Source organism: Cetorhinus maximus, chromosome 5 (genome assembly GCF_964194155.1).
Source record: "Cetorhinus maximus chromosome 5, sCetMax3.hap1.1, whole genome shotgun sequence".
Classification (NCBI taxonomy): Eukaryota; Metazoa; Chordata; class Chondrichthyes; order Lamniformes; family Cetorhinidae; genus Cetorhinus; species Cetorhinus maximus.
The window spans coordinates 116,998,815-117,013,896 of NC_135883.1; the positions used below are offsets into that span (position 1 = coordinate 116,998,815).

The 15,082-nt window shown below is 40.3% G+C and overlaps 1 protein-coding gene across 4 annotated transcripts in view; it reads right to left on the reverse strand.

Annotated features, from left to right (window-relative positions):
• Window positions 1–507: 507 nt before the first annotated feature.
• Window positions 508–15,082, reverse strand: part of armc1l (armadillo repeat containing 1, like) — a 49,727-nt gene continuing 35,152 nt past the window's right edge. For all 4 annotated transcript variants that reach the window (XM_078542354.1, XM_078542351.1, XM_078542355.1 and 1 more), the window contains exons 4-7: window positions 12,921–13,116; window positions 9,834–9,950; window positions 1,218–1,292; window positions 508–864 (exon numbers count right to left, since the gene is read on the reverse strand). In XM_078542354.1, the coding sequence (XP_078398480.1) occupies window positions 673–864; window positions 1,218–1,292; window positions 9,834–9,950; window positions 12,921–13,116 (580 nt within the window). In that variant the 3' untranslated portion in view covers window positions 508–672. The remainder of the gene's footprint in view (window positions 865–1,217; window positions 1,293–9,833; window positions 9,951–12,920; window positions 13,117–15,082) is intronic.

Genomic DNA, 15,082 nt, shown 5'->3' on the forward strand with positions numbered 1-15,082 from the left:
TTCTGGTCGCCTAACTACAGGAAAGATATCAGTAAGATTGAGAGAGTGCAGAGAAGATTTACTAGGATGTTGCCGGGTCTTAAGGAGTTGAGTTTATGGGAAAGATTAAACAGGTTAGGACTTTATTCCTTGGAGCGTAGAAGAATGAGGGGAGATTTGATAGAAGTTTACAAAATTGTGAGGGGTATAGACAGAGTAGATGCGAGTAGGCTCTTTCCACTTAGATTAGGAGAAATAAACACGAGAGGACATGGCTTTAGGGTGAAAGGGGAAAGGTTTAGGGGGAACATTAGGGGGAACTTCTTCACTCAGAGAGTGGTGAGACGTGGTAAATGCGGGCTCACTCTTAAGTTTTAAGAATAAATTAGATAGATACATGGATGGGAGAGCTCTGGAGGGTTATGGACTAGGTGCAGGTCAATGGGACTAGCGGAATAATATTTCGGCACAGACTAGAAGGGCCGAATGGCCTGTTTTCTGTGCTGTAGTGTTCTATGGTTCTATGTCAAAATGTGTCTGAATTCAAATAAAAAGTTAAAATGACAATTCAGTAAACTTAAACATTTGGCTAGGTTTTATGTTTAATTTGTGACTATGTGCCACCAATAGTGCCTACATCAGACAAATGATATAAAACACTTCCCAATCAGAAGCCTTATTTTATGACACTCATTACCAATAGAAAGTTTTGGTTAGAAAGTTTGCAGCTGCACTTAACCAAGTTCCATTAATGTTTCCCTTTGCACCAGTTTGTGAAATAGCTTTATTATGCTCCATTTCTGGGCTTTCATCTTCAGGGAGATAATCAGGCAAATTCAAATGTTGTTCTACTTTTGTAGTACCAGTGTTTAGAGGAACCACAACCTATAAAACAAAGTATACAATTAAATATTTACTTAACATTAAACCTGATTTTTCAATATTAAGCTTTAATAAACTACTGATCTACGTATCACAGGCAAATGGTCAGTTATACAATTTTCATTAAGCATCACACTGACTTACACATTTTGGCTGGTCTTCCATATTCAGTTAATGTTGGATAAGGAGGTTAGTTACATAAAACTCAAGTGTAGAAGTTCAGATTTGGTGCTGAAGACTGTCCTTCCATGGTAACTAGCACCTTCCCAAGCTTATGCAGCAGTTAGTGATGTGACATGCAAATATCTCGAAAGGTAACCCAAGACAAATTGTTTTCTAATATATATTAATCTTACCTCTTCTCCACTCTCGTTTTTCACAACTTGATGAGCTTGTAGTATTTTTGTAGTGGCAATAGCTGAAGCGAGGGACTAATGTTAAATAAAAACATTAGAAATAATTCAGTTTAGTTGTGGTTAAAAACAATTTCAGCTTCATTTGGGAACTTCATATGAAAACGATTTGCTTGAAATGTAAGACAAACTGTTCACAAGGATATTTAATCAAAAACAATGGCCCAAATGATCAGAGTTGGAACCCGTGTCTGGCACTGATCAGACAGAAAATTACCCACTTATCTGCAAACGTCAAGGAGGCTCCGACTTCCGATCCACGATGCAGAGTAGGAATCCTCGCAGAGAACAGTGAAGAGAATCAGCACAGAAGCCATGCCCCCTTTTTATGACGCTAGCTGTGGTAAGGTAAGTTTAAATGTCCAGTGTGAATGTTAGTGAATGGGTGAGGCAAGTGGGTAGGGTGGATGAGGTAAGTGGGGTCAGTGGGCGAAGGCAGGCAAGTGGGTAGGGTGGCAGGTGGATGAGATGGGTCAAGGGCTAGTCAGATTGGGTCGGGTGGAGTTGTGGGGGCATCAGTTGTATAGTTTCCCTGGAATTGGACTAAGATTTTTTTGGTTAACACTTCCTGGGTAACTATTCAGGTAAGTAAGTTGGAATTGTCCAAAGTCTTCAACTCCAACTCAGAGTTGCAAACCTATTTGGAAGATCCCAGGGATCAGGGAATTGCCCATCTGGAGCTCAAACTTCCCAGACAATTCTCATGGAGTCAACGCACTGGGAATTCTGGGGGATGCCAAAGTGCATCCTGGGGCATATATATGTCTGGTCTCCGACGATCTGGAATTTTTGGGCCAATATTTTTCACGACAAACAGTATGTCATGATCACAAACCTGTTGTGTTAGTTCATGGGTAGTGGTGTTCATAAGGTCACAATATTTTATTTAAAAAAAAACTAAAAATTGTGCTCAAGCAATACAGCAATGTCTTGTTTATAAAAACAAAAAACTACTGCGGATGCTGGAAATCCAAAACAAAAACAGAATTACCTGGAAAAACTCAGCAGGTCTGGCAGCATCGGCAGAGAAGAAAAGAGTTGACGTTTCGAGTCCTCAATGTCTTGTTTATGTTGAGCACCTTATTGATTTGGAATGTAGGCCAAAGAATGCAGGACTGCTCCAATTACATAATTTCAGTGCAAAGCAAATTGCCTCTGCCTGCCTCCTGTCCTAAGAACCATAGAAAAGTTACAGCACAGAAGGAAGCCATTCAGCCCATCTTGTCCATGCCAGCCCGAGGACACCCAGGTGCCCTTTCTAATCCCACCTTCCTGCACCCGGCCCATAGCCCTGCAGCTTACAGCACTTTAGGTGCAGATCCTGGTACTTTTTAAAAGAGTTTAAAGTTTCTGCCTCTACCACCAACTTGGGCAGCGAATTTCAGACACCCACTACCCTCTGCGTAAAAATGTTTTTCCTCATGTCACCCCAACACCTTCTGCCACTTATCTTGAATCTATGTCCCCTGGTTCTAGAATTCTCCACCAAGGGAAACAATTTTATCCTGTCCACTCTATCTATTCCCCTCATAATTTTGTACAGCTCAATCAAGTCACCTTTCAGCCTTCTTTGTTCCAAGGAAAATAACCCCAACCTATCCAATCTCTCCTCGTAGCTACACTTTTCTAACCCTGGCAACATTCTTGTAAACCTCCTCGGCACTCTTCATGCTTTGTGTAATGTGGTGACCAGAACTGCACACAATACTCCAGTTGTGGCTTCACCAGTGTTTTATACAATTCCAACATTATATCCTTACTTTTATATTCTATACCTCTGCCAATGAAGGAGAGCATTCCATATGCCTTCTTTACAACCTTCTCTACTTGAACTGCTGCCTTCAGGGACCTGTGTACTTGTACGCTAAGATCTCTCACTTCATCTACCCCTCTTAGTATATTCCCATTTATTGTGTAATCCCTGTAACTGTTTGACCTCCCTAAATGTATGACTTCACACTTCTCTATGTTAAAATCCATCTGCCACTTTACCGCCCACTCCACCAACCCATCTATATCGTTTTGGAGATTATGGCTATCCTCTACACTATCCACTACTCGGCCAATCTTTGTGTCATCTGCAAATTTCCCAATCGTGCTCCCCACGTTCACGTCCAAATCGTTAATCTCTAACACAAGCAGTAAGGGTCCCAACACCGAGTCCTGTGGAACACCACTTGAGACAACTTTCCATTCGCAAGGGCATCTATCGACCATTACCCTTTGTTTCCTGTTACAAAGCCAACCTTTTATCCAGTTTGCCACATTACCCTGAATCCCATGGGCTTTTACTTTCCTGACCAATCTGCCATGTGGGACCTTGTCAAATGCCTTGCTAAAATCCATGTACACAACATCCACTGCACTACCTTCATCAACCCTTCTTGTCACTTCCTCAAAGAATTCAATCAAATTTGTGAGGCAAGACCTTCCTTTAACAAATCCATGCTGACCATCCCTGACTAGTCCATGCCTTTCCACATGACAGTTAATCCTATCTCTCAGGATTGATTCTACTAATTTGCTCACCGCCGATGTAAGACTAACTGGCCTATAATTGTTTGGCATTTCCTTTGATCCTTTTTTAAACAATGGAACTACGTTTGCATTTCTCCAGTCCTCCAGTACCTCCCCTGTATCTAGTAAAGATTGGAAAATCATCCTCAGAGCATCTGCTATCTCCTCCCAGACTTCCTTCAGCAGCCTCGGAAACAATCCATCTGGCCCTGGCGACTTATCAACTTTTAAGGATTTCAACCCTTCGAGTACTTCCTCTCTCTTTATGACTTTCCCATCCAATATCTCGCAGTGTTCCTCCTGGACTACTATATCTACATCCTCCCTTTCCTTTGTAAACACGGAGACAAAATATTCATTCAAAACCCTTCCCACAGCCTCTGTATCTAGACACAAGTTTCCATCTTCATCTCTGATAGGTCCCACTTTTTCCTTAACTAACCTTTTAGATTTAATGTATTGGTAAAACATCTTTGGGTTATCTTTAACTTTACTTGCTAATCTTTTTTCATGCCCTCTCTTTGATTTCCTTTTTTAATTCGTCCCTGCACTTCCTATATTCATCTAGGCTATCTGCAGTGCTTAGTTCTTTGTACCTATCATACGCTTTCTTCTTCTGTTTGATCTTCCCCTGTGTTCCTCTAGACAACCAGGGAGGTCTAGATTTGGCAGTACCACTCTTATTTTTGTAGGGGACATGTCTACTTTGTACAATTAGGGTCTCGCTTTTTAGTGCTTCCCACTGTTTTTCCGCTGTTTTATCCTCCAGCAGTGCTGTCCAGTCCACCTCAGCCAAGTCCCTTCTCATTTCTGCAAAATTTGCCTTCCCCCAATTCAAGACTTTTACTCCGGCTTTATCTCTGTTCTTTTCCATGGTAATGCTAAATCTGACTGAATTGTGATCACTGTCCCCGATATGATTGCCAACTGTCACTTCACCCACTTGCCCTTCTTTGTTCCCCAAGACTAGGTCTAGAATTGCATCTCCTCTTGTTGCGTTTGTCACTAATTGGTTGAAAAATTTTTCCTGGACACACTTCATGAATTTTTCTCCCTCAGTGCCCCTTATATTGTTTGAATCCCTGTTGATATTAGGGTAGTTGAAGTCTCCTACTATTATTGCCCTCTTATTCTTACAAGCAGAAATTTGCCTATTTGTTCTTCTATCTCCCTTTCACTATTTGGGGGTCTGTAGTATACTCCCAGTAGTGTGACTGCCCCTTTTTTATTTCTAAACTCAATCCATAAAGCCTCGTTTGTTGACCCATTTAGTATATCATCCCTTCTCACAACTGGAATTGATTCTTTAACCATTAGTGCTACCTCCCTCCTTTTTTATCTCCTACTCTATCGTGTCTGAAGACTCTATAACCAGGGATATTTAGCTGCCAGTTGTAAAATAACTTTAATGGTTTGATTTTGCTGGGCATTGACCTGACAGAGATTGCTAAAGAAACATTGCAGGATTCAGCATAATCTTATTTTTTTAAGCTTCCATTTGTCATGAACCCTAGTCAAATTTCCTGATATCCTATTCCTTAATTCTATGTTCCAAAAATAGCTTTTCTTTCCTAATGGTTTTGATCCACGTTAGCTTGTTAATGAGACCTAGTTCCTGCCCCATCCTCTTCAAATTTTTGTTTGATAACACCTGTAAAGCGCCTTAGAATGTTTTATGTTGAGGGCAGAATAGCAATGCAAGTTATCTCCCATCTTCAATCTGTCCCAGCAAACTATCACATCTCCAACCTCCCTTTCCTCGAGTCCTCAAACGGTGTTGTCCTCTCTCAAATCTGTGCTCGATCATCCCGCAACTCGATGGTTGAAACACTCCAATCAGCTTTCCATCTCTGCTACAACACTGCAACACCCTGTAGTCACAAATATCCTATCTGATTGTAGCAAACTATCTCTCCTCATCCTTCAAGATCTGTCTGCAGTCTTGATTGGTTGTAAAGCGCTTTGAGACATTCAGTGGCATTATACAAATGCAAGTCTTTTATTCCTTTTAAAAGCAGGATGGACATTGAATTAAAAAAGGGAAGTTTTAAAAGAATTCCCATTAAAAGGCCATTCTTAACATGGCATTGCGTAATTGCAGGAAAGTAAAACACTGCAAATTATATATAAAACAAAGAGGCTCATTATATTGAAGCTTGTCGTTCACTGGGAGCAGCATGGGATGGGGGTTGCAGTAATGAAATTCAACTTTGATGCAAACATAAAAGGGGCAGTAGCAGATCAGCCATGCATTATACACCCCACCCAATTTTCCTTCTCTTTAACTTCAATTATAAATTACATTGTACAATGCAATTGTCTGATCAGATGATAGAAGTGTGCCACCAGACTCCGTATGATTAACAAATGCATCACAATAAATGTTACAGAACACAAGATGACCATGGAACATATGGTGGGTGTTGGTGACATCACATTATACAATTACTTAGAATATACAGCATGGAAACAGGCCATTTGACCCAACCAGTCCATGCTAGCATTTCTGCTCCACTCATGCCTTCTTCCGTCCTTCTTCATCGAATTTTTATTAGCATAACCTTCCATTCCTGCCTTGTATGCTTGTCTATTCTCCCTTTTGTTGTACCTATTCAACTTAACTCAATACTCAGCCTGCTTTGATAGGTAAATCCTTGCAGTTCTGGTATTATCCTTGTAAATCTTCTCTGCACCCTTTCCACTGCCTCTTTCTCCTTTTTAGAATATGATGCCAAGAACTGCACTCAATACTCCAAGTAAGCTTAGCATAACTTCTCTACTTTTCAGTTCTATCCTTCTAGAAATAAACTCGTGTTTGGTTTGCTTTTGTCATGGCCTGACCTACATGACAATTTTTAGTGATGTGCATTGTATACCCAGATCCTTTAATCCTCTACACCGTTTTGATTCTCATTTTCCAAGTAATTTGTGATCTTCATATTTTTCTCACAAGACACATCTCTATTGAAATTCAATTACCAGTTATATGCTTATTCTTCGAGTTTATTAATGTCTTCTTGTAATTTGTTGTAGTCCTCCTCAGTGTTGGCTATGCCTCCCAATTTGATGTTCTCCACAAATTTAGAAATTGTATTGCTGATTTCAAAGTCTAAATCGTTCATATAAATTATGAACAAAAGTGGTCCCAGCACTGATCCTTGTGGGATTCCAGCTCCTTCCTTCTACCACTCTGAATAACTATCTTTTACCCTCACTGCAGGGCTTTTCAACTGTGGGTCACAAGATGAAATTTTGGGGTCACAAGCTCTGGCTGTTGTGGAACTCAGACTGAGTGCTAATAGCTGCAAGGTCCCTTTTTTTCCTAGTGGTAGGTGTAGTCTAACAGATCCGTGAGGCCTGATTCCTGCTGTAAAAATGGCTGTGAAAAGGTAGGTATTTTTTATTAAAACCCTGTAGCTTAAACACTTAACATCACGCTGAACTCCTTCCACCTCCCAACCCCCCAGCAGCTGAAGCTTACCCGCCCCCAGATCACACGATGTCTGAGGCATTAAAATGGGGTCACACTGGGAAGAAGCTTGGGAAGCGCTGCCCTACTGTCTGCTTTCTGTCTTTCAGCCAGCTAGCTAACCATTGTTAATTGTCCCCTGACTCCACCTGCTCGAGTGCTAAAGTGTTGAAAATTCCTAAGACCAGATGGTTTCCACCACAGGTTTTAAAAGAAGTAGGCAAGAACATTGCAGAGACCCTAAATATAATCTTCCAAAGTTCTCTCGGCTCAGGAACCGTTCCTTTAGATCAGAAAATTGCACATGGCACTGCCACTTTAGAAAGATGACAGAGGGAAATCAGGGAATTATAGACCAGTTAGCCTAACATCTGTTGTCTAAAATTGCTGGAGTCTACAATTAAGGATAGGGTGGTTGAATACCTTAAAAACTTTCAGCTGATTAGAGAGACTCAGCATTGATTTGTAAAGGGTAGGTGGTGCCTCATGAATCTGACAGAATTTTTTTGAAGAAGTGATTCAAGTAGTGGATAGGAGAATGCCTATGGATGTTATTTATATGGACTTCTACAAGGCATTTAACTAAAGTCCCACATAACAGACTGTTAGCTAAAAGTTGAAGTTCCTGGAATTGAAGGCAATAATTGACCTGGTTAGGAAATTGGCTGAGTGACAGGAAACAGGGTAAGGATAATTGGCAGATACTCTAAATTGCCAGGATGCAATTAGTGCTGTGCCACAAGGATCTGTTTGGAGGCAGAACTATTCACTATACTTATTAATAATTTAGATGAAGGAATAGGAAACTACGTATCTAAATATGCTGGTGACACAAAGATAGATGACATTGTAAGCAGTGTAGAAAGAAGCAAAAATTACAAAAGTATTAATAGATTAAGGGAATGAGCAAAACTGTGACAAATGGATTTCAATATGGGCAAATGTGAGATCAATTACTTTGGACCTAAAAAGGCCAGGACAGTCTAATTTCCAAATGGTGGAAAGCTATAAACAGTGGAGGCCCAAGTACACAGATCATTAAAATGTCATGACAGGTAAAAAAAAAATCAAAAAGGCTAATGGAATGCTGGCCTTAATATGTAGAAACTAGAATACAAGGAAGTAGATGTTATGCCTCAGGTAGAAGTTTGGAACTCTTTACCACAAATGGCAATTTATGCTAGATCAATTGTAAATTTTTAATCTGAGATTGACAGATTTTTGTTCACCAAAGATTTTAAGGGAATTGGGGTAAAGATGGGTAAATAGAATGGGGTTGCAGATCAGCCATGATCTCACTGAATTGAGAAACAGCCTTAAGGGTCTAAATGGCCTGTTCCTGTTCCTGTGTTACTCTGGCTTTATTTATTACTCTATCATGTGGTGACTAAGCAAAGGCAATTTGAAAATCTAAATACGTTACATCTACTGCATCTGTTATGTCCTTGAAGAATTCAATGAGGCTGGTTAAGTAAGCCGTTACAGTTTGAAATTCATGTTGACTATTTAGTGTTTATTTTTTTAGTTTCTAAACCTTTTTCTATTTTCTTCTTTAGTGGGGATTCCATTACTTTTCCTACAACTGAAGCTAAGCTATATATAGTTCTATAGTTCTCTGGGCACGTTATACTTCTTTTTAAGAGGGGAGATAGATGTCAGCTATCTACCAGTCCTCTAGCATTACAACCTTTTCAAACTAATTATTATGTGTATGTAATAGCACCTTTGTCATCTCTTTCCTAGATTCTTTTAAAATGCATGGATGCAATCCATCTGGATCAGGGGCATTATCTGAGTTTAATAAATGTAATGTTTCTCTTTTTAATTTAAATGGTTATATCATGTCTAATCTCATCTTCTGATGCCATGTCCACCTGATCTGTTTCCCTAGTAAATAGAGTGGCATAGTAATTAGTTAATATATAACCCATTTTGCTATTACTGCCTGTGACTTTATCCTGACCATCCCTTTGTAGCCCTATTCCCATCCTAACTTTCTTATTTTGTTTATGTTCCTTGATAAGTTAACTTTGTAGTTCCTCTATGCCTTCCTAATTGTTTTTGATTTCTCTCCTACATTGTTACATACAATGTACCAAGGGAACTTAAGCAATTTATCAAATTCAATTACTCTTTTCATTTCCCTTACATTCCATACCAAGAACATCTTCAGCACATAGTATTCTAAATATTTTCACATAAATAAACAAGGCTTCCATTTTAAATGGCAGGGCTTCATAATAGAAAATTTACAGCAGCAAAGGAGGCCATTCAGCCCATCTTGTCTGTGTTAGCTAAAATAGGGCTATATGGCCTAATCTCACTGTCCAGATGTGTAGATTACATAACTTCGGTGCATATCCAAGTATTTTTTAAATGTCATGAGGGTTTCAGGCAGTGAGTTCCAAATCCCCACTATCCTCCTGGTATATGAACTTGGTCGTATCTGATCAAAGAAGCATATGTAGTTACTGCTTCTTTGCATGTGCATTGGTCATCAATACAGATATTAGCATTGGTAACAATCATGCTTACAAATCCAACATCACATAGAAGGTTCTTAAAATTCTCACCTCAATTTTAAGATCAGAATAGATTCTGATAACACAACGCTGAAGAGCCATTTGAAATGTAAAGCTAATGACACCATTAACTTGTAATAAAGCTTCTTCACAGATATTTCGGTTGTCCTGCATAATATTACAAAAAAGGTTACAATTTACACTATTTTCATTTCCCCACCACAAAATAAAATTAGATATGAGACACAATGAATTATTGAAGAGTGGTATCACTTGTAGGAAGCCCAGCCTCTGAATTTAATCATTAATTATTCGGGTTCAGAAACTGACACCAATTTCCACTTTTTTACTGTCACCAGAGTACCTCAGTTAATGCCAATAAACAATTTATACTGATTTTCAACAAGTGGCATACATTTTTATAAACTTAAAATCTGAAGTGTGCAAGTAAACTGAAGTCAAGGTACCGTTCCTCTGTTACTGGTGTCTAGTATTAAGAATGCCTTTAGGCTGACTGTTTTCTCCATTGGTTTAAGTAATTCTACACATTTTAAGTTAGTCTCTCATAGGGAGACTACTCCTAGAATATTGCCTTTACCACTGAATAATTTACCAAGAACATGTATATGGCCAGCATGCCTGTAACTTTTATTGTTGTGAATCATATTCACTTTACTTTGACACTAGCAGAGGAAACTAATTTTAAAAATTGTTGAATGCTATTATGATCTAGTTGTAGATTTATATAATGACAAGAACCATGTATGTCTATTTATTTTCACTATGGCCTGAATTTTCCAGTCGGCGACCTGGGGGCGGGGCCCGCTTGCCGACGGGAAAATGATGTGGGATGACGTCAGGAGGAACCCCCGACATCATCCTGGTCCCTTTAAATTTTTAGGAAGGCGGGCGGACAGAGAAATCACCTATCCGCCCGCCAACCTGTCAATGGCCAATTGAGGCCATTGACAGAGTAATTAAGATAATTAAAGACCTGCCCGTCCAACCTTAAGGCTGGCGGGCAGGCCAGGAGCCCCAGCGGGCTTCTGATAATGCATGAAACCTCATCCACTGGCGGGATGAGGTTTCATGTCCGTTTTTTAAAAACTTTAATACATTTTATGTGATATTTATTAACATGTCCCATCTCAAGTGACATTGTCACATGAGGGGGACATGTTAATAATTTTTTAATTTTTCTATTTTTAAAGTTTTCTGGACTGTCAGTAATCTCCCTGAGACAGTACATGCGCGAAAGAGCGCACTTTGACAGCTGGGGATTCCCTCCCTCCCCCTGCACAGGAGGCGCATAGCACTTCCTGTCGGGCAGGCCGCTGGGCGGGCCTTAATTGGCCCACCCACTCAAAATGGCGGCAGGCCCCGTTTTGGTGGTGAGGGTTGGCTGTCCGCCCGCTGCCGAGCCAGTGGGGCCTGCACGCCCACCAAGGGCAAAATTCTGCCCTTTGTGTGATTTTCTGACCACTAACGTTGATGGTCAGAAAATCATGTACACCTGAATTTATGATCTGCATTGCTGGTTGGCAGAACGGTCTCTGCTTGGACCAGGAATTGGAAAATTATTCACAATATCTAGTTATTTAAAAAAAGGCTCATAAACCCTTATAGAAAACCCTGCAAGTCAAACAGCTTGCGTTTATGTATCACTTTTTACGACCTTCAAGTCATCCCATAGAGTTTTACAGGCAATGAAGTTCCTTTAAGTATAGTAATTGTGGTAATATAAAAATGTGGCAGCAAATTTGCCAACAAGACAATATTGGCTAGGACACCAAGAGAACTGCCCACTTCTCTTTGAGCAGTACCACTGGATCTTTTTTAGTTACCTGAAAGATTTATCTGTGGGGGAACTTGAGCCTACAATCTTCTGACTTAGTGGCTTAAGGTTGCTACCATTGAGCCAGAGCTGTGATTCTCTTTTAGTAAACAACATGTTGTGGAATCATCCTTCATATGCTTCTCTGAACAATCTACAACACTCCTGTGTACTAAAAAAAGAAAATTTGTACCTACACACAGAAAAATTTGCACACCATCTAAAATTACCTTCAAGTTTAAGGGTGGAATTTTCTGTCCCCGCCCACTGCTGAGATCATCTGGTCTGGCAAAATCTCCCATGGTGGGTCCCGCCATGACAGGGCCAGAAAATCCTGCCCTAAGTCTCCATAAAATGTTTATTTGTTTTTTTATTCATTCAGGAAGTGTGCTTCGCTGGTTACAGCCAGCATTTATTGCCCATCCCTTGTTCTGGGGCATTTAGGAGTCAACCACAATGCTGTGGGTCTGGAGTCACAAGTAGGTCCGGCAAGGTAAGGACCGATTTCCTTCCCTAAAGGACATGAGTGAACCAGATGGGTTTTTACGACAATCGACAATGGTTTCATGATCGAAATTAGACTTTTAATTCCAGATTTTTATTGAATTCAAATTCCACCATCTGCCGTGGCGGGATTTGAACACTGCTGCCCAGAGCATTACCCTAGGTCTCTGGATTACTAGTCCAGCAACAATACCACTATGCCATCGCCTCCCCCTTTATCTAATTGACCCAATTATTAATTACAAAGTTATTAAGGTCAAAACCCACAAGACCACATTTTATATCAGCAATCTAAAAATCCACAAGATGTATTAACTTTTAAAAAAATTATGTATTATGTTCCCAGGGTCAGCAGAAATCTCCTGTATTTGGATCAGATAATATTCAATTCAGCTTCCCTGGTGACCCGAATTAGTTCAGCCACAATTCATGGCCATCAGTGAGGGCTGCAAAAGGAACATTCCAATTATCCTCAGTACCACTCTTTAGCAGAGGAGAAAATTGTCCTTGGTCGCTATCCAGCAACTTCTGTTGGATGTACAAGAAAATGGATACAGGGGAAAATCAGGATCAAGCTTGGATGTGATAATCACTGTAATCGAATCTCCTGTCCACTTACGCCATTGGAGGTTTTTATATGAATCATGACTAAGCTGACATACTAGAGGGTAACTGGCATCTGTGAAACCAAGTCAGTATGTTCAGGTATGAGGAAAAAATTGGCGGAGAGTAAACAAAAATATTTTGGTGGGATTTGCATATTTTCGCCAAACCCATCATTAAAATTTCTGTATTCTCACCATGTTATGCAGTCCGTCTATTTGTAGTGTGATTGTTTTTGCTCTCTTGTTTGTGCTGTTAATGAAAAACTGATGCGGCATTTTTTTTGTGCTGCGAAACTTATTATTTCTCACTTTGGCAGTCTGCATAGGCTTCTTCAACAGTTCATAAATTTCAGTTGCTAAAATCCTGATGTCTTCTGATGTGTGATCCCTGCTACAAAAATGGACAATTATGCAAGTTAAGCATTACATTTTCACAATTTTTTTAACCAAACAAAGAGCAGCTTGTTCTAGGCTTTGGTGAATAAAAATCAGCATGCATACAATACATGTTAGCCACATACATTGATCCCAACATCACTTCAGTGGAGTGTACCAACACAGGTCAGATATTTTCTCAGAGGGGAAAATGAAAAATCAGAGGCCACCTACTTTCTTAGGAGGAAGAATGGAAAATAAAAGTCTAATCTCACACATTTCCTTATGGCTAGTTTTAGAATTGTAATGGAACACACGTGTTCATACCCTCAATTATAGATGATGTGCGAAATGAAGACCAAACAGAAAGCTGAGCATGAGAGAAAAAAAATCTCAAATGCAAACATGAAAAGCAGTATGCAAAGATCAGACAGTACACCCAGCCATTTTTTGTGTGTGTCAAGATCAAGAATGACACTTCTAAATATTAATCCTGGTCAATTTTCAGTGTCTTTTGATAGTCTAACAGCCAGACCCATAGACATCTGCACACATAAGCCTGCACATATGCACATAGACCAACACATAAGTGAAACTTTCTGCATCGTTTTTACTTCAGCTTCTTTGTGTTTATCCTTATTCCACTCATTTTTCAACATAATCACCTGGACCTTGCCAGGAAAAAAAAGAGAACCTAAAAATAGAATTTATCTACTGGATTTTGCAGTAATTCTTCTTTCCCTTTGGAAAGTCCCCCAGAGACTTCATGTCCGGCAAAATTTGTTACTATTCTGCAACTCCTGCATGACGGTATGACAGAAATCATCCTTTGCAATGGATTGGAGACTAGACCCTTTCGTATGCGGATGGACATCAAGCAAGTTTGTGTGATTGCGCCAACTTTCTTCATTATTTACCTCAGCCTAGTCATGAACTCATTTGTGACCAACTTGCACACAGGGTCATGGCTGAATTTTGACTTGATGGGAGGCTTCTCAACCTCAGCAAGCTAAGCACCAAGACTAAGATGACCCTCCAGCATATCCAATATGCTGACGACTGCACAGTTTTGCTCGACACTGCAAGAGACATTCAGATCACTCTCAACCTCTCCACATATAAAAGGGTTGGTCTGTCACTCATTAACATCCTCCACCAGCCCCTCCCCCAGACAAGTATCTACATCTCTAGCTATTGTTATTAATGGGGAGACTTAGAAGTCATTGGACACTGCCCATATCTCAGCAGCTACCTTTCTCAAAAGGTCACCGTTGAAGAGGAGATCCAGCACAGAATCAGCTGTGCCAGCGCAGCCTTCCCAAATTTGCACAACTGAGATAACCAAATGAGGACAAAGGCTTTAGTTTATAATGCTGTTGTTGTCACCACCCTTCTATATCACAGTGAGACTTGGGACACATCCGGGCATTGGAGAGTTTCCACCAGAAGTGTCTCCCCAGGATACTCAAAGTCAAGTGGCAAAACAGGTGAACAAACTCCAGCATCCTCAGCAAAGCCATTTCCTCCAGCATCACAACCATAGTCGTGCAAAATCAGCTCTGCTGGTTTTGACACTGCATCCGCATGCCAAGTAATCAGCTTCCGAAGCAGATCCTCTTTTCACAACATAAGGATGACATCCGATCTCAAGGAGGACAGCGAAAATGTTTTAAGGATACTGTGAAGGCCTCATTGAAAAGGGGACAAATTGACGTTGATGTGTGGGAGGAACATGCTGCAAACCATGCCAGGTGGTAGCATCTCATCCAACAAGCCGCACAATACAGGCGGAAACTGATAGCACAAACTCTGCTGCAGAGAGGTGATGAAAGAGGAAGGAGAGCGGAACCCTGGCTCAAGAACCCCCTTTCCTCATGGCAACTCTTGTCATCTCTGGCCAAAGACCTGTGTGGCTCCAGGATTAAAAACAGAATTACCTGGAAAAACTCAGCAGGTCTGGCAGCATCGGTGGAGAAGGAAAG